Source organism: Dermacentor albipictus, unplaced genomic scaffold (genome assembly GCF_038994185.2).
Source record: "Dermacentor albipictus isolate Rhodes 1998 colony unplaced genomic scaffold, USDA_Dalb.pri_finalv2 scaffold_64, whole genome shotgun sequence".
NCBI classification, from domain to species: Eukaryota; Metazoa; Arthropoda; class Arachnida; order Ixodida; family Ixodidae; genus Dermacentor; species Dermacentor albipictus.
In genome coordinates, this window is record NW_027225618.1 from 56,466 (window position 1) to 81,169 (window position 24,704).

The 24,704-nt window shown below is 46.4% G+C and overlaps 1 protein-coding gene across 3 annotated transcripts in view; it reads left to right on the top strand.

The window, feature by feature from the left end:
• Window positions 1-212: 212 nt before the first annotated feature.
• LOC135919767 (zinc finger protein 883-like) overlaps window positions 213-24,704 on the top strand; it is a 29,709-nt gene continuing 5,217 nt past the window's right edge. For 2 of the 3 annotated variants that reach the window (XM_065453652.2, XM_065453653.2), the window contains exons 1-6: window positions 214-424; window positions 5,466-5,536; window positions 11,022-11,148; window positions 14,143-14,219; window positions 16,558-16,684; window positions 22,298-22,371. In XM_065453652.2, the coding sequence (XP_065309724.1) occupies window positions 303-424; window positions 5,466-5,536; window positions 11,022-11,148; window positions 14,143-14,219; window positions 16,558-16,684; window positions 22,298-22,371 (598 nt within the window). In that variant the 5' untranslated portion in view covers window positions 214-302. Of the gene's footprint in view, window positions 425-5,465; window positions 5,537-11,021; window positions 11,149-14,142; window positions 14,220-16,557; window positions 16,685-22,297; window positions 22,372-24,704 lie in introns of all 3 variants that reach the window. The other variant, XM_070530211.1, reaches the window with a different exon arrangement.

Sequence of the window (24,704 nt, forward strand, 5' to 3'; positions counted from 1 at the left end):
ATGTCTACTGTTCTTGGCTGGGCTAAGTGTTTGCATAAATTTGCTTTGATGCCCTGGCGTAAACATAGCACGCTTCATGGGGCGCTTCTTCTATCGTTGGAATGTGAGCTCTTTGACATCGACTAGTGGCGCACTCTATCGTCTCCATTTTTCGGATGGGCTGTACGGTTTCAATATAGTTGCCCAAATACCCAACGATTTGTTGGTTCTCTTTCATACTTTTCACAGACTGCGCATGCGTGATGATTCAGCACCGTTCTGTCGCGAAAATGCGCTAGTACTCCGGAGCATCAGCATCAGGCATGAATGAAGAAACGAACAGTGGACACACGCCTCCCGCGTTTGCCTTCATCGAAGAAGCAACCCCGAGCACAAGCCGTGAAGGCGCCGAGGGTTCTTTAGGCACTTTCGACGATTACACTACGTGAGTTTTCTCGGTTGTAAAACTTCTGTTAAAATTGTTCCCCATATAAACAACCTGCAATACGTGCTTTGAGGGTCATGCATTTGCTCCCATATCAATGTGCGCGTTTTCGCAGACAACGTACAGGCAGCACAGCTGCGGCTGTTTGGTGTCATGTTAAGGACAAGTGTCACTACAGGAGGCAAATGTTTTCATCGCAGTATGTGTTTTTCGCTTGTGTCTGATCACCGCATCGCTTGCCTGTAGTGTTAGCCCAGTGGCTAGGATGTTGCGCTGCTAAGCTCGACAGCAGGGGTAATCTTCCACGCACATTGTTCTATCACTTGTGAATGTGAAATGCAAGAATCCTCGGGGATTCGGATTCACGTGCACCTCACAGAAACCAAGGTTGTGAAATTTATACATGAGATCCCTCCAAGACGCAGTCATAACGAGACCTTGGTTTTCAAACGCAAAACACCAAGACATACATAATTATATCTGTATTTTACGCTTCCTATGGCGGTCGAGTGAGCATTATCCAGTAGGCTCGCTAAATTGCACACAAATAGCACAATATGCGAAAAACGCAAGAAATATGTTACGAAGTGAGTAGTTTTCTTGCAAAATTGTTGCTGTTACTCGTTTTCCAGGAAACCTAGTCGGTGCGATTGAAGAGAAACATCGTATGGATGTGAAATGAATGATGCGTTTATTTTTACGGCATGTGAGGTCAATCGGAAAGTGCTACCTGAACGTTGCGACGGCGGCGACACTTTGGCGGAAATGTGAAATGCGGCATTGACAGAGCGTGTCGACTTAATCCTAACAAGGGGAGAACAGTTGGCCACCGCAAATCTTGCCAAGCGTGGTCGCATACTTGCAGAGTTGTTTCGGACGTGACTGGGTGGCCGATTCTGCCGAGTGGCGCGGCACCTGTACGAGAGCTAGCACAATTTGATATGTCATGACGGGAAGCATAAATTGTATGAAAGCAAGAAATGATGCTAAATCTAGTTAAAGAAGCGTTAAGTTTCAAGTTCATGAGATTAGACTGTACTGCCATAGCATCGCGGCTGCTACCAGCGTGTTGTTCCGATTATTATTTAAAAAAGATTAAAAGATTGTGCAATGTCGTACGCGACCCCTTCAAACTAAGGATCTTCGCCGCTTCTACCATCTGTCACGTGGTTTGCATGTCTCTTCTTCTTAATTTGAAGCACTGTGCATAGTGGTGTTTGCACCTAGAGTTTCTGCAGGGGAAGGTAAGATGGCCCTCGGTGCTGTTAAGGACATTGTTCGCGTGCTCCCGCAACCTGTCATTCATGCATCGTCCCAGTTGGCAGATTCAAATTTCTTTTTCTCACGATAACTGCAGCTGATAAAGATCGTTGGTCTCGCATTTGACAAAGCCTTTCTTGTGGTTTGTTCCGGCCCCTGGTTTCGTAGCGTGGCGGTAACTGGCCTTGCTAAGATTTGAATGCTTTGTGTGGCGCAGAGAACACGACTTGCACGTTGGCGACGTTCCCAGTCTTCTTCGGCCTGAATGAGACGTCTGAATACACGGTATCACCTCGAACTCGAATCATTTTCTTTCTTTTTTCTTTCACGCTGGTTGTACGGCACATTAGATAGAGTATTGTGGCGGGCGTGTTTAAAATGTTTTACCAAACCTATTAGCACAAAATGAGCGTTCGGCCTGCGTTAGGGAAACTATTAGAGTTTATGGTGAATATAAATTTGCAATGCCACATACGTACCTGCAGAAGAGTTTCTCGAATTGCTTGAAAAACATCTTTTTTCAAAAACAATAAATCTGTATTGATTGTTCTATTGCGGCCATATTAAGAGACCTTTATCTTGCCCCTGTTAAGAGAACATTGGAAAGACAGTCAGGTTGTTCAAAAGTTAGAAAATATTCAGGTATTTTGGTGATCACTCAGTTTTTCTGTACTACTACAGGTGGCTTCAATCATGATGTTTCAAATACATAACCTTTTCACTGAGTACATGTCTACACTACTGACCACTCATGAAGCACTAGAGGGAAATGGTTTGAGGTTCCTAGATAAACGGCTGCGCTTCATAAACGAGCACGTATGCTGGGTGTTTGAGCCGCGAGTGACTAAGCCATTGCTGCCTTTTTTGTCGAGTCACTTTAGGCTCGTAAAACTGGGCATTGCCATGTCAAATTTATTCAATGCACTTTGTCTCTCCTGTTTTCAAAAGTTTCTCAGCGGTTTTACCGCACAATCTGATGGCTTTAAAGATGCTGGGTTTCCGCAGGCACTGGTAACCTCAGTGACAGAAGCTTTGCGAAAAAGTGCGGAAAGTTGGGTTTGTTACTTATTCATGGCTACAGGCACAGCACACAGTTCTGTATTCTTCAGTGTCATGTATCGTTTCTGTGCGCCCTTTCTGCTTGGCGCTAGGCCTATGGTCGCTTGCTGGAAACTTCCAAACACACCCGGCTCACCACATCTGGTAGCGAGATAGACAGAAATTTATTTGCAAAAAGACAGAGGTCGGCCTGCGTCTAACTTGTGGTAGCGAAGCTTTCGCAGACACCCATACTTTGGAAACATAGTGGCTCATCAGCAGTTCATGAGGCTTGGCGCAATCTTTGTGATGTCAGAACACATCAGACGTCAGAAGAAAACGTTACTCCATTTCCGTGACAACACAGAAGTGACGTCAATTTTGCTGTCAAAGGCGCGAGATTTCTTCAGGTGACCTGCAAGAGGACCTGTATTTCCAATGACCCGCAATTCGACTCAAGGGTATTTCGAGCTTTTACCGCTTAGTGATACAGAACGCCAGCCGTACGGGTGCCGAAATGGCACCTATGCAGAGAACATAATTTCTTTACAGGCCGAAAGAAGCCTTGAGTGTTGAGTTCTAGTCACATTGACGGACGCCGAGTCCATCGGTCAGCACAACCGCATGCACGCCGCTAAAGTAAACAATTGTCAGCAGGCTGTAACTCGATACTTTTGAGTGACCACGTTGAAGAACCGTGAAACATGCCTCGCAAACACCGCACCAGGAGAATTCAAACCCCCAAAGGCAAAGGAGAGAGCAAGAGAGCAAATGATAAATGAAAGGCAGGGACATTAACCAAGACTGAGGCCGTTTGGCTACCCTACACGGGGAAAGGGGAAAAGGGGAGGGAAATATTTAAAGAAGGCAAAGCAACACAACGTGTTAGGGAGGCTTGTTGTAGCAGGCAAATTTCACGTGCGTGCCTAAAAAAGCTGCTTCGCATTGCATTTGCTAACTGCGTTAGCACCCTTTTTTTCTAGCGGGTGGTGTAATGGAGGCATATATATAGTTAATGATAAAGTAAGTTTTCATTCGTTGCGTCGTTGCAAGTGCTTAACATATATCAGGAATTTTGTTCTTGTTGAATGAAATCAAACAGTTAGTCTTTATACTAACAAATTGTTGTCGTTCTGCATGTTTGTTCCATCCTGACACAGCCGCGCTTCAATCGCTATTCTTCTAACTGCCCTTGCTAGTGTCGGTGGCACTCTGTTCTGGACCACATTTCGCGCGAAGCTTCGCCGAACCATTTGTATCGACCTTGCAAGCGACACATGAGGTCATAGAAGCGGCGATTATTGCTGGTCGTGGGCTTGTGTTCATTAGTGTACCATGTGTCGACATTTCTGAGGAAGAATTGGATTATCTTAACCACACGCAAAAAGCGGCTTGAGGGGGGGGGGTGCCAGTATAGAATAATCTTATTGTCGTGCAAACTGTTACTTCCGTTACCTGGTTCTAGCATCATTTGTGGCTCTCATATATTTCAAGCTTCGTATCATGAATAGTCAAATTGCATGAATGGGCCTTCTCAAGGCGTCTCTTTGTGTCCTGTTAATGTGTGCGATGTTTGCAATTATAAATGACTATTGAAAATCAGCGTTTAGTCTGCGTGGGTCGACACTGTCCCGGTGTCTCTTATGCGATGAAGGCTAAAACAAAATACGAACGTGCCCGAACTTACTTTTTCTAATTATGATACGTTACGGTACTCTTAAGCATTTGCGGACAGTTGCGCAAGCACGTCCTTTACACTTACGTTCTTTCTGAGCCTCCGATGTGCAACTACGCCTTGTTCATGCCACTAAGCTGAATCTTTCGCAGTGGCTGGTGTGGGTGATATATGTAAAGCAAACATAGCGTCCTTCCTTCAACCAACCTAGATGGGCTAGTTGGTTGCTGGCTTGATGGAAAATCGTTATAAGGCCATTCCGTTAGAACGGAATGTGTGCATTCTTTGTGTCCTGTCCTCAAAACGCGCGATTATTATAGCACGTTCCATCAAGTTACGTTGCTTGCAACGATATATTTCTGCGCTGTATGCTTCAGTTCATCCAACCTTGCTTTTCTGTTCAGAAGTGTTCAAAAGCAGACTTGCCTAAGAGACAGCCATTGGTTATGTATTATTCACTGGAAGCCATTCTGGCACACAAGTTCAAATTTCATGTCAGATACATTCCCTTTAGTATCGAACCGGAAGTCATGACATGTTCACCTTATATTAAAAACCCTAATGTGACCAGGTTTATAGTAAATCCCAACAGGCGCGTACGACAGAGAATTCCTTTACCGTACAGTTCCCGCTATCTTTTGTTTCAAGCCTTAGGCAATTTTATTAGGGAAATGGTTTAAAATGTTCCTTGTAGGCTATTCGGAATAATGGTCGCGATTGTGCCTGACAAGTTACTGACACTGTGACAAACAAAAAACTACAGTGGAGAACTACAACCGACTGTAGATAACTACAGCCCTAATCAGACCCCTTGTAAGTGAACTAAAAAGTTAATTTGACACTGTTCGTAGATGTCAAGGAGGCGTTCCTGCCAAGGTTGAACTCTATGCGTCCCACTTTGCATCGAGTGGGACGTTCGCCCTATGCCAGTAGGCGAGTGAGCGTTTAGATGAGATGAAGCATTGCAGATGTAATGAAACATTTCACTCCAGGCATTACATTCTTTAGGTATATCCTGTCTTACCTCGAAGAGAAGAGTCGGAGACCAATACATACGTCTAATTCCAGGATTTGTGACAACTCCTTCGAAGACCTATGGAACGCTTTCAACCTCCTGACCGATGCCACTGACGTCGATGGTATGTACGGCATAGCCTTCGGCCATTAGTACCTCTTGCGATGACGCTTAACAAACCACAGAGGAGAGAGCATTCACATCGATCACGAAAGTGGCGCACTTGTTGCAAATAAGGCCACTTCACCAGCGTCACTGTGTCGGTTTCTGCTTTTGACGCCTTAGAATGAAATGCATGCAGATGGCTTGAGTGCTAATAGAGAACACTACACATAATCTACGTGTCTGAAGTTTTCGAATGAATTTTTTTTCGAGCCAATCATTTCGTATATGCAATAGTCTTTTGGCGATTTTTCTTGGACATTGCCTTGGAATTGTCTCATAGTCGCGAGTCTCTCAGTGCATAGAAAGCCAAGCACACATGTTTTATTCACGTTTTCTGGTGTCTCGAGCAGCCTATCGTTAAAGCGCCCCCTACCAGGCGCCATTGCAAATTTTCTTTGTACACTGGAAATCGTCAGCTGCCATCAAGGTGGCGTTTTAGTAAGAAAAAATTCCCAATCTATTCATTATCGGAGAGGATAGACAACATGAAACTGTCCGGCTACTGTGCCGGGAAGGAGTGTGACCGTCTACAGGCACTCTCCTCATTTTCCTTGACAAGGACTTGCGTCCACAAGCGGCGTTTCTTCGCACTCTCCCACGCAGCAGTTGAGAGAGTACGCCTCGTTAACGTGACGAGCCTCTCCACCATTGCATTCCCTATATTTTTTTGCCGCACGACACATCTCCTTGAGTGTTCCGGCATTCTATCTTTGTGCAACCTTGACCATCCTGCAAAAGCATGCGCGCGGGGTGACCTGTTGAAAATTGCAACTGTTTACTGGCACTAAGCCATTCGATACTTAGGAGACAATGAGCTGCTCTTGTGTGTTTAAATAGCCAAACCTGCCGACGGGTCATTTATTACAGTTCTCTCGCTGATTTACGGGAAATCGGCCACACCTTAGTGGTGTTCGACAAAGTATGCAGTCTTTTCATTCAACGTATTGTGGCGTCTTTGTTGCTGTTGCACTGTTGAGGCAATGTTGGCACTGGCTTGAGGCTTTGGAAGTTTTCACGTGTTTCCAATCTGATCTGATGGCGCCCGCACAACTCATACATATGCGCATCGGAGATCTATGTTAAGCGGTGTGGTAGGTGTCGAAGGCATTTTTTTGTCTGTAAATACACTAGCCTGTAACTGTATGAATGAGATAGTCCGGCTAGCTATCTATTTGTTGGAGCTTGCATATATCACATCAAGACCTAATTTTCTGTGGTATCCAACCTCGAATTTATATTCACAGTTTGGAAATCTGTACTGTCAGCGTGGCCATTGCCAACAACCCTACGTCTAATGCTAGGAATGAATGGGCGACACGCAAAACTTAGATGGAATTGTCCACACATATATTTGACCTCTAGAAGGTATTGGATGTCGGCGTACGTTAATAATGAGCATGTCAACGTGCGGGTTGGTGACGCCATTATTGCCTCCATTAGTCCGTTTTCAAAACATTTTCCATACGCAGAGGAAGGTTCAGCTTGGGGTCATTTCACATTTTCCTGTTCAAATGCATGTAAAATGGAGATATGCTTACCAGAACCAATCTTAGAATGACATGAGAGAAGTTCGTTGCATTTGAGATAGTTAAATTCCAGTGAATGTAGGCAGCGATATCGCTATTAGGGCCTAGACGTTATCTGAAAATGCCCGCAAGTTGGCAAGTGTAAAAACACTAATCGGCTATTACAATACTCTCTAATGCAAAATTTGAGCGGAGCTCAATGCGGGTTTTAATTTCACGATATATTGGATGTAGGGACAATGTGTCTTGTGCGGCACTTTGCAAATGGAGCCAAGGGCGGCGCGACTGCCTCGCCAATCTGGAGGTTCTGAAAGCGTGCAGCGTCGGCACGATTCACAGCAACCGCCGCCAACAGACCGCCTGGACGACCCGTGCTACTATGGCGCCATCTCGCAGCCATAGTTATCGCATTACGCTTTTTTTCTCGCGCTTTTGCCATACCCTCCTTCGCTTTGCGTCTCACGGTCCTGCTGAAACAAACACTTCGCTTTCCTCCTCGCGTCTTTCAGCCCCCGCTGCGCTACACCAACAAATTTGCTGCGCGTGGGCTTACATCCTTCACAGTACTCATTCGCTTCTTTACGCCACCGTAGCCGACGCTCGGCGCAAGAACGGCCACCTAATGCCCCAACCACACGTACGCTTGCGGACGCTCGCAAGCTTACGTTCGCGCACCCACGCATGCGCAGACTGTGCAGCATGGCTCGTACGCGTCAAAACGCGGCACGATCTGCATGAACAGGTCCACTACTGTCACACTTCTCTTCAACATCACTCTTTTCCCCATGGCACGCACTCTCGCTACCATTCCTAACCTGTCCCATGCTTTCTACGCCGATGATATCAATTTCTGGGTGACCACCGGTAAAGTTGGAGAAATGGAGGCCGTCCTCCAGGCGGTCGCGGACGTGGTTGCCGGTCATGCTCGCGCAGTCGGGCTGGCCTGTTCCCCATAAAAGTCGGAGCTTCTGCTCCTCCCGGCTCGAGGCACGGCCGCCACCTCATCCCCTTCCCTTAGCATCATTATTGACGTGCACCCCGACCCAACGGCAAACACACTGCCGTCCTTTCCAGTCTAACTACCACCGTCCAAAAGACCGTCCTACTTATTCGACGTGTCGCTAACCGGCACCACAGCATGCTTCAGCACGACCTCCATCGTCTTGTCCAGGCCTTCGTTCTCAGCCGCTTTGTCTACTCCCTCCCCTACCGCTTTCTCTCTCGCACTGAGGAAGACAAGGTGAACTCTCATCCGCCAAGCCTACAAAAAAAATTAAATTATGGGGTTTTACGTGCCAAAACCACTTTCTGATTATGAGGCACGCCGTAGTGGAGGTCTCCGGAAATTTTGACTACCTGGGGTTCTTTAACGTGCACTTAAATCTAAGTAGACGGGTGTTTTCGCATTTCGCCCCCATCGAAATGCGGCCGCCGTGGCCGGGATTCGATCCCGCGACCTCGTGCTCAGCAGCCCAACACCATAGCCACTGAGCAACCACGGCGGGTGTAAAGCCTACAAGTCGGCCCTTGCGCTCCCAATCTACACCCCCACTTCTCGTCTGCTGGGAATGGGCGTCCACAATACTCTTTCAGAGCTGCTTCTGGAGGCCCATCGCACGGCATAACTCGACCAGCTTTCTCGCACCCCCTCTGGTAGAGCCCTTTCTTCCCTCCGCTTGACCCCTGTGTCCCCTGCCTGTGTAACGCACCACCTACCCTCCTCTGTATCTGCCATGTTCACTGTCAACACTCTTCCCAGGAACATGCACCCTGAGCATCACGCCGCCCACCGCTCTGCCCATGCCTCCACCCTCTGGCGCCAGTACGGCACAGTCGAACGTTGTGTATGTCGACGCGGCGCCATATAATTACCACGCCGCCTATGCCCTTGCTATCACTTTCTCCCCTGCCCATTGCCACTATACCTACCCCCACCTCCACTGCCGCAGAGGAAATAGCTATTGCGCTCGCCATTGCCACTACCCCGGCTAGTTTCATATTCAGCGACTCCAAAGCTGCAGTATACAACTTTGGGTAGTTGTGTATAGTCTCCTCCTCTGCGCACTGCATCCTTGAGCACTCCCCTCCCTCTTCTGGTCGTATCCAACTCCTCTGGGTTTCGGCTCACGCAGGGCACCCTGGCAACGAAGCGGCAAATTCCATCGCTCGCGAGATGACAGACAGATCTGGCCCCCTGCACTGCGGTATGGACCACGCATGACTCCCTCCTCACCTTCCATGACATCACCCTTCATTACCGCAGCCCTAGCCTATCCCTCCCTCCCCCTCACAAATCCCTGTCTAAGCTCCAACAGAGAGCGTGGCGCCATTTACAGGCCCACATTTTCCTCTCTCCTGCCCGACTTGCCCTCATTCACCCCGGTGCCTCCTCACCCGAATGCACGTTCTGCAGGCACCCACGAGCAGAACATGCTCATATTCTCTATTCATGCCCGAAACACTCTCCCCTGCCTCTTGGCATGTATCTAGTACACAGCTGTGGGAGGCTGCTTTGGCCAGCTCGGAGCCGGATGTCCAGCTACGGCTAAGGATCTAGGCAGCGGAAGTCGCCGCCTGGCATGATCTGGCGTCCACGACCGGCAGCCTGAAGGCCACCCACGGAACGGTGGCATCTTAATTTTCTTTTCATTTCTTGGCCTTCACTAAATAAAGTTTGTACCACCACCTCCTATCACACGTTTGGGCTGCCTCGCGTCGGCGCTCCTGGCTACGCTGCAAGCTGTCTATGAGCGAGTCCAGTGAACGCACGCTGCAGCGCGTCTTTGTGGATGCAAACATGATTCCTCGCGACCTGCGACAGGTGCAAGGTGCATAGACGCGAGCTTGGGCGCGTTTGCAAGCGTGCGTATGGTCTAGGCTTAGGAGTGGCGTTCTAAATAACTTCAAAGAAAACGTAAACAATTGAACAAGTCTGCTTCGCAAACAAATATCGCAGTTGTGTTAAAACTCCTTGCGTTAGAATATATAAAGTGGTCAACTTCTTGTTACGAATTTACAACGCACAGAAAGTACAAAAATATTTACGCGTTTTTTTCAAAAGTATTAACCACTAAATACTGGTGTATGCGATGGACCAATAGGTTGTATATTTAGAATGTACTAGTAAATGTAGTTTCCAGAATTGATCCCGTTTCGATTGCTCTATTACAGAGCCGTATGCTTAATATTGTTTGTTTACAAAACTTCTCGCATCAAATATTTTTCATAAAGACGTTCACAGCCAGAACAAATAACAGAAAGTTGACGTCAGTCATAGGATTTTATAATTTGTTTTTCGCATTCGATAGGCACCATAAAAGTTGGTGCAGGGGTGACTGAGAGAAACGACATCAGTGTTCACCCGTATTTACACAGACGCCTCCAACGGGGAGCTTCGTTTCGTGCACTCAAAATAAGGGGTTTGCAATAGCGAGAACGCGTCCTTTCTTGGTTAAGGAAAGTTTGGTCTGTGCGAAAGCCTGCTCATTGAACTTCTCATGCCATGCACTGCCACCTTAGCGATCCCTGGAACGCGCTTTTTATCGGAAATGGTGACCGGAACGGGAACACACTTTTTACTAGAGAATGGCGACTTGCGGTCTTTCGCTCAGAAGACAGTCGTGCTGTATTCTCCTGTATTATACAGAGCGTACTTATTCTTAGAAAAATTCAATGTTTCATGGATTTGATGGTGATTGTCTCTTTCCTGACTGTAAAGTTCTTGCTTGCATTGAATGCAGAATTTCCGGGAAAAAAATGCGCCGCAAACCGCAACGCTGTCGCCAAGTTTCCCTACCAAGAAAGCTCAACTAAAACGCTTTGAATGCCACCATTTCTCAGCGCGAAATTTTCATACTCGGCAAATGACCTGTGCAGAGCGGTGAGTAAACATCTCTGCTGGTTTTCCGGGCCATACAGATGCCACTGACAGCGGAAGCACCAGTCAGCCGCCCATGGTGTCAAGCACCAGCGCCCAACACGCCAGGCCTACCACAAGCCATGCTGACATGGAGAAACTATCGTTTACCCCTGAAGACAACGCGAGGTGAGCCCACATTTCGAAAAGGTCCTTAACACAAAGCAACACAAACACGGCCCGAAACGCTGCCCTTGCGGCTATTATGACTTCACTCACCAACATGTTTTGAGGAGGGGAGCGCTGATGTCGGAAAGTTGCAATATCTCAGATATTGCTCATAGCACGCTACCCCTCAAGGGCGTATGCGTCAGCATGCTTCGGTGTGTAGCGACACGATGAAACCGAGCACATGAAGGTCAGACCCTCCTTCGGTAAGCCGTGCGCGGCTTCACTGCGTCCAGGGAAAATCGGAGCCTGAGATTTGAGACAACGACAGGTGCTTGGACCTGATTGACGCTGCTGTGGAGGCAACACGCCTCGTGGCCTTCTTTTCGGACAGACGGCACCCCCGGACCGACCCATCTGAGCGAAATTAGTGATTATTTCTTAGTGTTCCACCTCTGCAACCCCTTTCTGTCAATCACATTTTACATTATTCCTGCTTTCTAATCGCTTCTCTCTTCCAGCTTTTCAGCCATCAAACGTTAATAACCTGGTGTGTCGTAACCTCCCTTGGTTACGCATACTGGGTTGTAGCAGAGCTGTAGGACTGGCGCACACAGATCATGGTCCTTTCGCTATCCGTTGTTGGGTTCCGTGGTGCCTAACTCGTATCTCTGCTGATTACAGGCATACATCTATGGCAGACCAATTTGCTTTCCTCTCGCCCTTACAAGAAAGTGCTGACCCATGATGTTTTCCTGTTGTTTGGCAGCGAAAAAGAAAGCGTTCCCATATTTCATGTAATGCACAGTTACAAGACAGAAAATACAGCCAGAATGATTTCAAATTTCTTCTAGTAAAATGTATTAAGCTCCCTAGAGCCTGAGCATAAAATCATGAAGATGACTAGCGGTGAACCACCGCAAGGGCACCTTTAGACTCAAGGTGATGGTGCTTGGCGCCACCACGGACCCTTAGCTCCCATACCGAAGCTGTAATCCGCACCGTGGCGACAGGTTGTAAGGTGAAGGGTAGAAACCACGAACGGTGGCGGTAGGGGCCATGGTCAAGCCCCGGCCGATGGGCTCCCCGTCGGTTTACCAGGTGGAGGGCTCCGGGACTTTCTTGTGTCCATAAGGGTGAAACACAGGTGACACAATAGGAACCCTTAATCCATATATGCCGCATGGATTCTCAATTTCCCCCTCTAAGGAAGCGATCGGAACCGAAAACGGTACCGCACCGAAGGAATCAAAATTACAACTCAGAAATGCCCTGAAAATTTTCCACAGTTCCTGGTAGTTCACGCTGTTGAGCAAAACGCTCTAGTGGCCCCTCTATCAGTGTTTGTACTACAAAAACGGCTAGTAGCTAACATAGGCGAAGAATAAGAAGCAAAAAAACTGTCCTCAGGAGACCTGCTTGTAGAAGTCAAATCCAAAAAGCAGAGTGATGCGCTACTCGCACAAAAGAAGCTTGCTGACCTTAAAATTACTGTAACACCTCACAGAAGCCTAGACAGCGTTCAGGAAGTAATTTCTCAGCGGCTGCTAATAACAGAGAGCGAAAATGAGCTCCTCGAGAATTGGCGAGACCAAGTTGTAACGTCCCTTCGCCGCATAAATATAAGGCGCAACGGCGAAGAAAAAACACCTCACATCGTGCTAACATTCGGCAGCACTCGCTTGCCCGAGTCTGTCCGGGTTGCATTCATCAGGTGCCCAGTGCGCCCATACATCCCTAACCTTAGGAGATGTTTCAAATGCCAAAGGTATGGACATGGCAGCAAAACATGTTGAGGCAAGGACACCTGTGCCAAATGCGCCGAAACCGAACACAATATGCCAACTGCCAAGTAAATGAAACAAAGTGTGCAAATTGCAACGGTCAACATGCAGCGTACTCACTAACCTGTGAAGTATTCAAAAAATAAAAACAAATAATCAATCTCAAAGTACGAGAAAACTTATCTTACCCTGAGGCAAGGAAAAAGTTCCCTCAAGAGACATCCAGGTCATGTGTTGACGCCGTGCGCCGGGGGGCCGAGCGGCCTCTGGTGACAGTGGGCACACAGTACACCATTGTTGATGTGTGCCTGCCCCGTCCCCCACCCGAACGGCACTCCAGTGTTGGCACCATTGACATTCCGGAGGTGCACCTGACGGCGGCCTCTGGCACAACCAAAGTTAGTGGGAGTGGCGACACACCACTCCAACTTCAGGCCACTGCCCAGGCAGGGCCAACCACAACTATGACAGGTGCAGCCAAGGCTGCCATACTATTACACAAAAAAGGCTCGCTGGCTCCTGAGCCGGTAGGCCGCAGGGCTTCCCCCCATCGGGAGAAGCCACAAATCCGTACCCCCGCGGGTTCCCCGCGGAAACCCATCACCTCGCTGGAGGCGATGGATATAAGCAGTAGCCCGCCTCCGCAGCAGTGGCGGCGCAACTCCCTTGATTTCGAAAAGGGAGGAAAAACTCCAATAACGGGCCCCACAAAACCGGGAGCATAGGTTTTAAAATACAACCATCAAAGTTATTAGATATGGCGTTCCTAATTCACTGGAACTGTCGAGGAATATTAAAAAACTACGGGGACATAAAAGATAATCTTGCTGTATATTCCCCGGTTGTTTTGTGTCTCCACGAAACAAACTTGGGATCAAGTCCGAAATTATTGCTAGCATTCTGTCCCTGTGGCAAGTGGAGCAAGCATTCTATACAGCAAACTAAATAGGACCCGTTGTAAGTAGTTTCACAGTTAAACTGACAGTGTTCGTGCAAGTTACGGTGCCGTTTCGGCAATAGTGTATGAGTGCTCTGCACCGTATGATGCCACGAGTGTGCCATTCGTCCTATGCCCGCCAGCATAGTCAGTCTTTGATGAGAACGAACCACTACAAGTACCGTGTTTACAAAACGTGACTTTGCTTCTTCTGAATTTTGTTTTACTAAAACATAAATTCAACCATTTTTGTCACAGCTAGTAATAGTCTGACCTACACTTTATTAATTACAGCATTCCTGAGGACGCCTGGAAGTACCAGGGGAACACGCAGCCCCCACCGATAACCGACGGGGCTTACAACGTCGACGGTACGTAGGCGATGGCCATTTGCCACCGGTGGAACTTCCGAAGACACTTCACAACAAACGTAGGAGATGGCCCCTATGGTTGCCATGGCAGCGGTACATTTATTGCGCATAAAGATTCACTTTACTAAACAGCGCCGTGAATACGGTTTCCGCATGAGCCAGCTTATAACCATCCTTACTGAGAAATTTGTGCTTATCTGAAAATATGCAAATTGATACATTACCTATGCAGTAGAAGCTTTTGAATGAATATGTTCTTGCATCGGTGGGCTGGTGAAGGACGCTCCTAGATAAGGACAGAAGCCGAGACTGTTCATTGCATGCAGTGACCAATTCCCCCGTAAATTAATCATCGCTTGACCATTGCTCAACAATTTTATTTGCCAAGCAAAATCTGAGTGGGTTCGTCGTGCTAACGTCGTGATGATCGCGCACATAATGAGGCGTGTCAGATCTCTATGCCAGAGAGTCTTCACGGTGCTGTTACGTTTTCTGAACAGTGTGAGAAATGCTCACCTATAGCACCATAATTTTTCCCTTGAACCAATCAAACTTAGTAGACAGAGAAAATGTTTTGATCTGAATTCAGAGTAAGATGTGCAATTATGGCGACGTTTAGGATGCCTTTACGGTAAGGACGTAACGGTGTTGTCCCGTTTTTGGCACATGGCATGTTATTAGCAGCCGATATATCTCACTGCGGCTGAATGCAGAAGTTAAAACCTACAATTCGGGGCAGCCCAAAACAGTTTACATTGAAGCTCTTGATTTTATTATACCAACCAAGCAAAGTCACAGAAGCAGCATAAACAACCTTAAATAATTATTGAAGCTATAACGCAAGGAGACAAAAAATTAATGGGTAGTTGTTTGCGTTTGCAGGCAATAATCTTTACAAAATAACTAAACTATAAGTTTCTGCAACAACATTATTTTTGTTGACAGAGTACCAATCACAGTACCAAACGATTTCCAATGAGGGAGGCCACTACTTCAAAAACGAATGCTTTGTTAACAAGAAGATCTATGCCATGCTGAAATACGGGCCTTCCAAACTGAATGTTCCGTAAATTATGCTTATGCTATCACACTGTAGTTCCTCCTAAGGCGAAGGTAATGAAACTCTAATCTAAAGTTCCGGTGGTTGGGAATCCGCGTTTAATCTTTGCTATGACGTACGAAGGCACAGAGACTCAGGCATGTGCGTGTTAGAATGCCGTAAACATTCTTAGCCAATTCCCCCCTTTAAGTATTTTAAATAAAGGTGTATTCAACAATAAGGCATGTCCCTGTAGTTTTAATGCTAATTTCAGTACCGTCGATGGTCATCCTGACGCGGTTTCTGCCGTAATTTCTGCCTTTTCTCAACTTTCTCGCATTTTGCTTTTTTCAAGTTCCGACGATTTCTGCGCAGTTATAAGGAAGATGTGCACCCAGCTACAATCCTTGCAGCGCTATGCATTTAGTCCACACTTTTAACGCACTTTGACGCTTTCCGTTGCATAGTTCAGTGGCATTGCCCCGTGAGTTAACACTTCCGCATTTATTTCCAAGCTGATTCGGTGTCTGCAATAGGACTCTTACATACTTGCATTGTGCAATCTTTTTGATATTTGTCCTACAGTCTGCTGATGGCCTACAGAGGATCATTGGCGAGGACAGTCGTTTTAACGATCGTAATGAGCTGCTAAACATTCAGTGCTTACAGCCGGTGGTTAGGAACTTCTGCTACCGAAGTCACCACACGGGTTTCGGATAAGCAGTTTCTGAAAGACAAGTACTTCGTTGGATGACGCATTTATTTGTCATAGATGGTCACTGAATTAAGGGCATACGTAAAACGAAAATTTTATATCCCTCGGTAGAAATGTGTCCTCTCAATTTTCATTTGCAGTCGTCTGCGTTTGGGTATGTGTGCTACTCGTAATAGATGAACAATAAGCAAGAGCTTCGTGAGGTATCTAGTGCGCTTATTACTGGATAATACAGCAAATATATCGGGTAAGCGGTTCCACCCACAAGAAACCGACATGTCGTTTTTCACTTCGACCCCTGTCGTGTTCTGCGTGCGGTTTGAGATAAAACGTGATAATCTTCAGAAGAATCTAATACTGCAAAACCTGGATCGCGCTCGGCTTCCGCATCGCCACGAAGTTCTTGCATGCAGTCAGGACATGGCCACAGGAACAAAAATCTCCGCGTGCAGAAGGACATCAGTAATGTTTCCCTACCACTAAAAGCTTCCTGGCTTGGACCGTAAGCATGAAATATCAATTCGCATTATTTGCCCCTGCACTATGGCGACTGAACGCGTTTGCTATACTTTTATGCCATGCAGGTGTCACTGACAATGGCAGCACAAGCTACCAGCACCGGGGGTCCATCAGCCGCATCGATAACGCAAGGCCCAGCACAAGCCGCGCTGGCATGGAGAAAGCATCAGGCAATTTCGAAGACGGCGCCACGTAAGTTCACATTTAAAAAACTGTTCCATTAAAAGCAACTCGGAGATGACAGGAATGGCTACCCGTGTAACAATATGTTTCTACTTTCTCCTTGCGAGGGCTAACTCTGATGGCTGAAACAGGCACTGAATCAGCAGTTTTGGGCGTTCCGCCGACGCAGCCTGCCTTAACATACTTCATGGTTGCAAGAGCGCGACCATACACGGACCGAGTAAGGAGTGAACACCACACGACACTGTGTACACCCCATGCCGCAACCACGAAACTATACACGCTCGCCCGATAGTTCATCCTGTTAACACGCTGCAATGTGCGGTACACTTGACAGTTTGTAACCTGCTTACTCTGTGCCGGCTGTGGATTATATAAAGATTGAGAAGAAAAGATGCTCATCGGAGCGAAGGCTCATAAAATGAAACAGGGTTATGTCAGAGTTTACCGAGGCAATGCAGCATGAGTACGGTGGTAGTAAGCAGAGTGCTCGAAGTTAATTTGAAGTCGACCACTATGGCGTGCCTTATAATCAGACCTATGGTTTCGGTGCGTAAAAACCCAGAATTTGGTTTTTATATAGTCACATGTTTTGAAAGAGGACTGGCGACGTCTAATGAGGACAAGTACCTCCTGAAAAACAGCGGCGGTGGGACCAGGCTTTCGAGCGCGCAGGGGTGGCGCCCGCACTTCTTCCTTCTTGTCATTCGTGTCACTCCTTTTGCACTGTCCCCACTATTGCAGGAGGCAATATTTTAAATATTTTTACCTCCAGTAAAACGTTCCAAAGGCCACAAGGAGAAATGTATTAGGTAGCACCATGTTAAGCAGTTGCCAAGCCGCAGGTATTTGGCGTTCCGAACTTGAGCCTGGCTTTTAGAGGAAGTTCGCACTTTTCTCGATACGTAACTGTGACACATGATACGTTAGGCAGTGTGCGCATGCGCGTCGTAAACCTATAAGACGGCAAGTTGAAGTGCTTGTGTAACCAAGCGGCAGCATCTTGTCCGGCCCAAACGACCCCACTTTGATCCCCAATTAGCGCTTTCTTTCTTTCTATCCGGTGAGAGAGCAAGAAATAAATGGTAAAAGTTACGTCAATGTGCTTGGCTACATTTCGCCAGAGCAGGCGGAAGTTAAACGCCTCAGATCACATCACGACCCTCTCTCCACACTCTAAAAATTTATCTGCCTTTAATACCGTCGTCTTCCCTAGGCGAGTCGACTAGAGAATGTGAAAACTGTCCAGCAGCAAATCATCATGGTTGAGTCCCTGGTGATACCAAGCCAATGCTGGCCATAACCCGCAGTAAATCCTCCACCCCGGGAACTGGTGCGGGATCTGTGGAAAGAAATGAACCGGCGGCACCTATTCGTTCGTCCTCGCCCTACACCCCCCCCCCCTCCTCCACACCCCGCCATCTTCTCTCTGGAGGGTGAGGGTCTTTCGTGGAATTCTGCAAAAGCCGGTTTACACGCTGTCTTGACGGCTAGATAAGTGCCGAGGGAAGTGGGGTAATTTGACTCGCCTAAATAACTGAGCCTATCAATTCGTTGTCGTGGTTCCCTACCTTTCAGCCTTTTTTCAGGTTTGTAGGTAACAGTGGGGTGAGCGCTTTTAGTCGTTGTCCACGCCACGTTGACGTCTGGATAGGAGGTGTGGTGGTTGGACTCATGGAAAAGGTACAATTAACACTCCTGGTGATGCTGAGACGTAACATCATTTATCTTTTTCCGGAGACTGTATTGCGCCGCTAACAGCTCAGTGTTGTCGTTCAGCGCAACAAGGGCGGACCCTATTTGGAATTTATTCGAATGTTATCTTCGTTTGCATCAGTTCAGTTTCACTGCGACCTGTCTGTCTAATCGAATTCCATGCGTGAGGCGAACTTCGTAGTACTTTTTGAAAAAAGCGCGGGCACCAGTCATTTCGCTGGAACCTTCGACGAGTCGTATAGAAGGGTGTCCCAGCTAGTTTTATTCTGAGTTTAGAAACATGCCGATGCATTCTAAGATGACGCGACCAAATGCAGTGCTGACTCTTCTATGGAGTAAGTCACATCATCTTTGTTATTACTAACTTCGGAGGCAACTAAGTCAGGCGAAAAAATTCCGACATGAAAGTTGTAGATCGCTTTGCAAAACGTGCGGTTACAGCTTCCAACTTCATATCTATTAGGCTTGAGTGTCTTTCTCCATGTAGGAGATATCCGCGAAATAAAAAGAACTACCATGTGACAAAACACTCCGCGTACAAAGGAACATAGCATTTAGCCGGATCATGATCATGATCATCGCTATCATGAACCGCAACGAAGGAAGCACTTCGTTGACGTGAGTCGCACAGCCAACGCCTGCGTCACTTCCCTGTCGCCATTTAAGCGCCAACATGCCCTGCAAGGTGCTATGTTCGATGGTAAGGGAGAGTTTAGGAGCGCTGCAATCACGATGGCATGCGGGAATGTCACGTGGTATTTCTTTTTGTGTTTTGCTGCCATATGCAGTAAGTGTAAAAATACTAATTCCTAATAGAAAGTTAGATACTCTTCAATTGTGCGTTTTGCAAAGTGTTCTCCAAGTTTATAATTGAAAGTTCTAGCCTAACTTCATTGCCTGATAATTTTATCAAATAATCTTGTCGAATTATGCAATTAACAATTATGCAATTCAACAGTCAGCAACATGAATTTGGTTGCGACGCTTTCGAGTGTATCGGCGTGTTTTTAAACTCTGGCTTAAGTTAGCTGGGCCACCCTGCATAAAAGCTTATGCACTTGCCCTGGAGATCCAGTTTCGACAATCGCCGACTTTGCTGACTGCTGCCATTGTACTTGAGAGCTGCATGTTTTGATGGGTGAAAGTCGCCCAATAAAGAGCTAAATTTGTAGCTCCCAGTTCCTATACTTAGTCGGTCTTCAGGGTCACTACAACGTTACAATATTTTATAACAAGCATAGAAGCAATTGAATGTTTATTTTCACCATTACCTATCACCGCATTGTGTATTCTCAGTTCGTGAGGCGGCGGCAGCAATTTTCTGCGTTATCTTTTTCACGCGGTGAAGCTTTCGTAGCTCATCAAGGCTGGCGTCTGAGAAAAAAAAGGAAGCTTGCCGTAGAGCGGCTAGACAGGCTTTGGCAGTTCGGTCGTGATGCATTGACAAGTGACGCCACGCTGTTTCCAAGATCGTTAGATGGGTGTGCATGTGTCCGCCATGATCAATCTCTAAATGGCTAACGTCAATGTTGTTTACACGAGTTTGAGACGATAGGCGGAACACGTTACGAAGGGTCTCGATAGTTTCTGGCGAGAGGTCAACGACCTTTGTTACACTCTGAAAAGCTTGCTGCATGCCATGATGCCTCAAGATGAACCTCCGGCCGATATAAATGATAGTGTATACCTTTGCGCCCGCATCTACGGCATATGGTTAACCCTTAAAGCGCCTGGGTAAGCGACTCTTCCCGTACTCGCAACTTCTGTAAGAGGAAGCTTTAGCTCGGGCCCAACTCCAACGCGGCCTATTCAAATACATGTAAAAACGCAAAAAGTTTTTCTGAGATAACCCCTGGACCGATTTGAATGAAATTTGTTGCATTTGAGAGAGAAAGTTAAATTCTAGTGACTGTTGGAAGCAGAATTTTGATTTAGGGCTTGAATTTTGTTAAAAAGATTCTCAAAAATTCAGAAGTTTGAAAAAAATAGAAGCACGAAGTTTACAAACTAATAGCTCTGCATCAAAAACAGATATCGCGATTCTGTAAACGGCATCCATTAGATCATTCAAAGCGGACAAATTTGATATGTCATTATATATGTTACTTGAATTTGTTACGTTATTTACAAGGGTTCTGCAAAAGTTGTAATAACACATTGACACATTTTTTGGGTTTCATGTGTAACATATCAATTTTGTCCGCTTTAGATGTGCTATCAGATACAATTCACAGAATTGCGATATCATTTTTTATTGCTGGGTTACGGAGTTCTAAACTTGATAGTTTCGTTTTCTGAAAATTTGAGATATTTGCCAATTTTTAATAACAAATTGACAACCTAAATAGAAAATTCGAAACCAACAGTCACTAGATTTTAAGTGTTTCTTTTAAATGCAGCAAACCCCGTCAAATTTGGTGCAGTGGTTGCCGAGAAAAACGAATTCTCCTTTTACATGTATTTAGATAGGAGCACTCGAGCTAAAGCTTCCTCTTGACTGTTTTGCCTCGAACATGAATCGCAGTAGGCGTTTATGAAAGAGCGTTCGCTTTGTTGCGTGCAAGTACAGGAGCCACAGAGGTTCTGACGGTATTAGAAGAAAACTGGTGTTGCGCCATTTAGTTGGATGCAAGGGAATGCGGGATTTGGTGACTGTGGATAAGCATCGTTCGCGCAGAGCCAGGAGACCTCGAATGCGGGCCTGACAAGCATCACTTCGTCTTTAATGAGGGTTCGTTTGCTTACTGAACCAGCACGTAAAGAGCACTACCGTACGCACAGAGCAGTATCTTCATAATTACACAAAGAGGGTGTTATTGAATTAAGGTGACTGTTACTGGGATGTGCAATTATATGAAATGCATAGAGGGCTAGCGGGCTGGTGAAGTTGGAGAACAGCACAAGATTTGCGCTAGCATTGCAATAGTTTGTCAGCGTATGCTTATGTACTGTAGATGCGTAAAGTTTATTGAAACACCAAATGACAGTAAGTGAAAACATTTTACAAATACTTCATTTGAGGAAATCTTCATCTATGAAGCCATGACCATGTTTTAGGCCATGCCACGTTCGAGACGACGCCTCGGACACCCATATCGCGCCATTTCTAAGGCGGCAGAACACTTGTTAGCGAACTCGCATAGACGGCAGCGCCAGATTTCCCATCTAGGTATCATTGTCGGAAACACAACGATAGCGACTCTGGAGGCCTGCTCGCATCGTCGCCAACACCACTCTGTCCTAAGTATGATAGCACATGTGCGGCCCTGGCAGACCCTTGGAAGTCACGTGAACTTCTTTGAGGAGGGGGGGGGGATGACCACAAGACGGCGAGCAGAGAACACCTCGGTACGCACTGGCCTCCCGCTCACCAAGCGTTGTAGGCGACCTGATCAGTGCTTCGGAAATCAAGTGTAAAAGGGAGCGGCATCATGGAACCTTCGCTTTGGGACAAGCACCTGTAGTTTCCTTTACCGGTTTTCCTCGTAAAGCCATTGTTGTGACTACGACGGATGGTAGTGATTAGGTTATGCAGTATGAGTGTGTTGGCGCACATGACACGATAAGTGTTTGGTTAATAAGCGAGTTATTATTGGACATTCTACTGCCTATAATACCACGAGTTTTACTCTATTTAATGATCTAATACCTTGCTATACCTGTGATAGCTTCTCTCTTCATCGTAGTAAAATATTTTTTTATTTTGATGTTGTAGCTGGTGGTATATTATCTCATACCAATATATGTTTACCAGACGTTTCCATGTCTATATTGGCGTGTCTACATATATCTGTGTACCTCATGAGTTGCGTGCCCTTGCCGAAACGTTGGCTTCAGCTGCAATCTTAGTTCGACCGCTGTCACCCGCATCAGTATTGAGGTTCATGTTCATGCCTTGTGTTCTAGAATTCCCGAGAACACCAGAGTTCACCAAGGGAGCCCACATTACCAACAGGCTGAAGGCACATCCACTGTCTACGGTAGGTCTGAGGTTTTCGGCCGCTGCTATACCACGTCTCGCCTTAAAGGTGATTGACGAATGTAACGTCTGCTAGGGCACATGACCCATTCAAACTGCTTTATCGCTAGCTCGGAGCTAGATTGTTCTGCGCCGGTCAATCTGAGCTAAGATTCTACATGTTTTTTTAGCCAAAAAATTGGACTATAATCGCATGGACTTGCGTTCACATGTTACAATATCTCACGGGTTATTCGCTGCGTTAATAAAGCTACTCGCACGTGTACTAACATCTTCTAATCGCTAGAATTGTTCGGAGATTATCCTTCAGCAATTCCTGATGTATATTTACCAGACGTATGAAAGCAATATCTGAATTTGTAATGTAAAGGGTTGCCAAAGATAAGCAGAATGCGACATGCACCAGAAGACACCTCCTGGCCATGTGAGATGTATTTACCCCAATTGCGAAGCAGGTACACTTGGTTTACTGTACAAGATGTCATGCCCATGTCGTGAAGAGAGAAATCGGTGGTAAGGCGTTTAAAGCCTTGCATTACTAGTAACTCTTCTTGGGGCTGTTTATTGAAACGGGTAACTGCATAATGAATTGAACTGGGCTGCGCTTCTATTTCTTACCACAGACTGCCCAAATATGCGATCCTGCAAAACAATCGTAATCATTGAATTGAACGAAGAACAGCAGACGTGGACGAAGACGAGGTACGACAGGATACGTACTGTGGGCGTCAAATGAAACGCGAACGGATGAATGCCAAAGTGAAAGTAAAGTACGTGCTATGCAGTCATCACAATTGACAGGCATGCACATCCGGTTTGACCACACTGAGCGATGATTATCCCCCTATACTGCGATGCTTCGTTTCCTCTTCCGGTTATCTTTTATTTGGAAGCCAGAAAAGACGACGCCGCTGTAATCATGGCGGCTCGGACTTTAGCACGCGAACCGCTGTCAGCGTTTCATCTGAGGCCGATATTGCGCTATCACCCCACTGGGCGCTCATACATGGTTTATACTTCGGTTTTATAGCTGTTGCTTTCTCTCATTTTATTTTTCATTTCTAGCTATCAGATATGAGAACCAGAAGATAAACGACAATGTATTAGTATAGGGAGTGTCCTCCCGCACTGCTATCAAACAGTATGTCTGCCCCTTTCAATCGTGCTGACTGAACTGCCACACTATGCACTTAGTTAAGATTACACCACACGCCCTGTCGTTCGCGTTTCATTTAACGCCGGGAGAACTTGTCATTCCAGGCATGTTTCTTTTGTTCGTCTGTTTGGCGCCGTGGTAATATTGAGCTGTGGATCTCCAACGAAACTAAAACTTCTCCATAAGTGTGATATCGCACATGTTATATCAATGAATCATAGTAGGTAGGAGCTTGTCCGGGGATGGTTCAATAAAAGGACAATTGGTACGTCACCGATTACCGACTCGCACATCTTCCATCGAGCAAGTAGCTGAGTTCGACATTTGATTACGATGTAAAAGAAGTCAGACCGTGATCGCAGGCGTGCTTCTATCGTTCTAGAGGCACCCAGATCTGCTAAACGTATGGTGTGTGCATTACGTGCAACTTTGTAGGCTTTGCAAGACCTGTGCCACCTTGTACCGAGTTAATGATCGGGCAAGGTTGAACAGATTTGAAGGCTTAAGTTTTCTGATACAATTGGTATTATCATTTTAAAATTAACGGTATGAAAATACATAAAAAAGAGCACTTGATACCATTGTATAGGGCTAATGCGCAGCGCAGATTACGTCGCCCTATCCGTCTCTCTCGATGATACCTGTTCAGCACCTTTGCTCAACCCAATCACTGGCAGGTATAAATTCGTGTCAGACGGCTGCGGTGGTCTTGAAGTTGTCGTCATACGATAATCTTTGACGTGGTAATCACGCTGCTATCGTCACCTACTGAACTGCTCGATTTGATCGAACACGCTGCTCCGTTTTGTAAGGCTTCGCAGAACCCCAACAAATGCTCTATAGCCAGGTACCTACAAAACGCCTCGCATCACGTCTATTCCCACGGTGCGTTGTATTGTCACGATGCTTTTTGTTTGTACAAAACAAAAAACGTTTTACAAATCTGTACACGACCCTGGATTCGTACTTGACATGACTATACGCATCCGAAACTGAGACAACAGCACGAATGCACAAACACAACCTTTTCGGGTTTCTCGGAATGAGAGCTTTGCAGTAGATGAAACTACTTTTCTTTTCACGTGCCCGATACGTACGAATTTTACAAGGCCAGGCGGCTGACAATTTTGTCGTTCAAGATGTTCTCATCGCCATTCGCGGTTTACTAAATTGTCTTA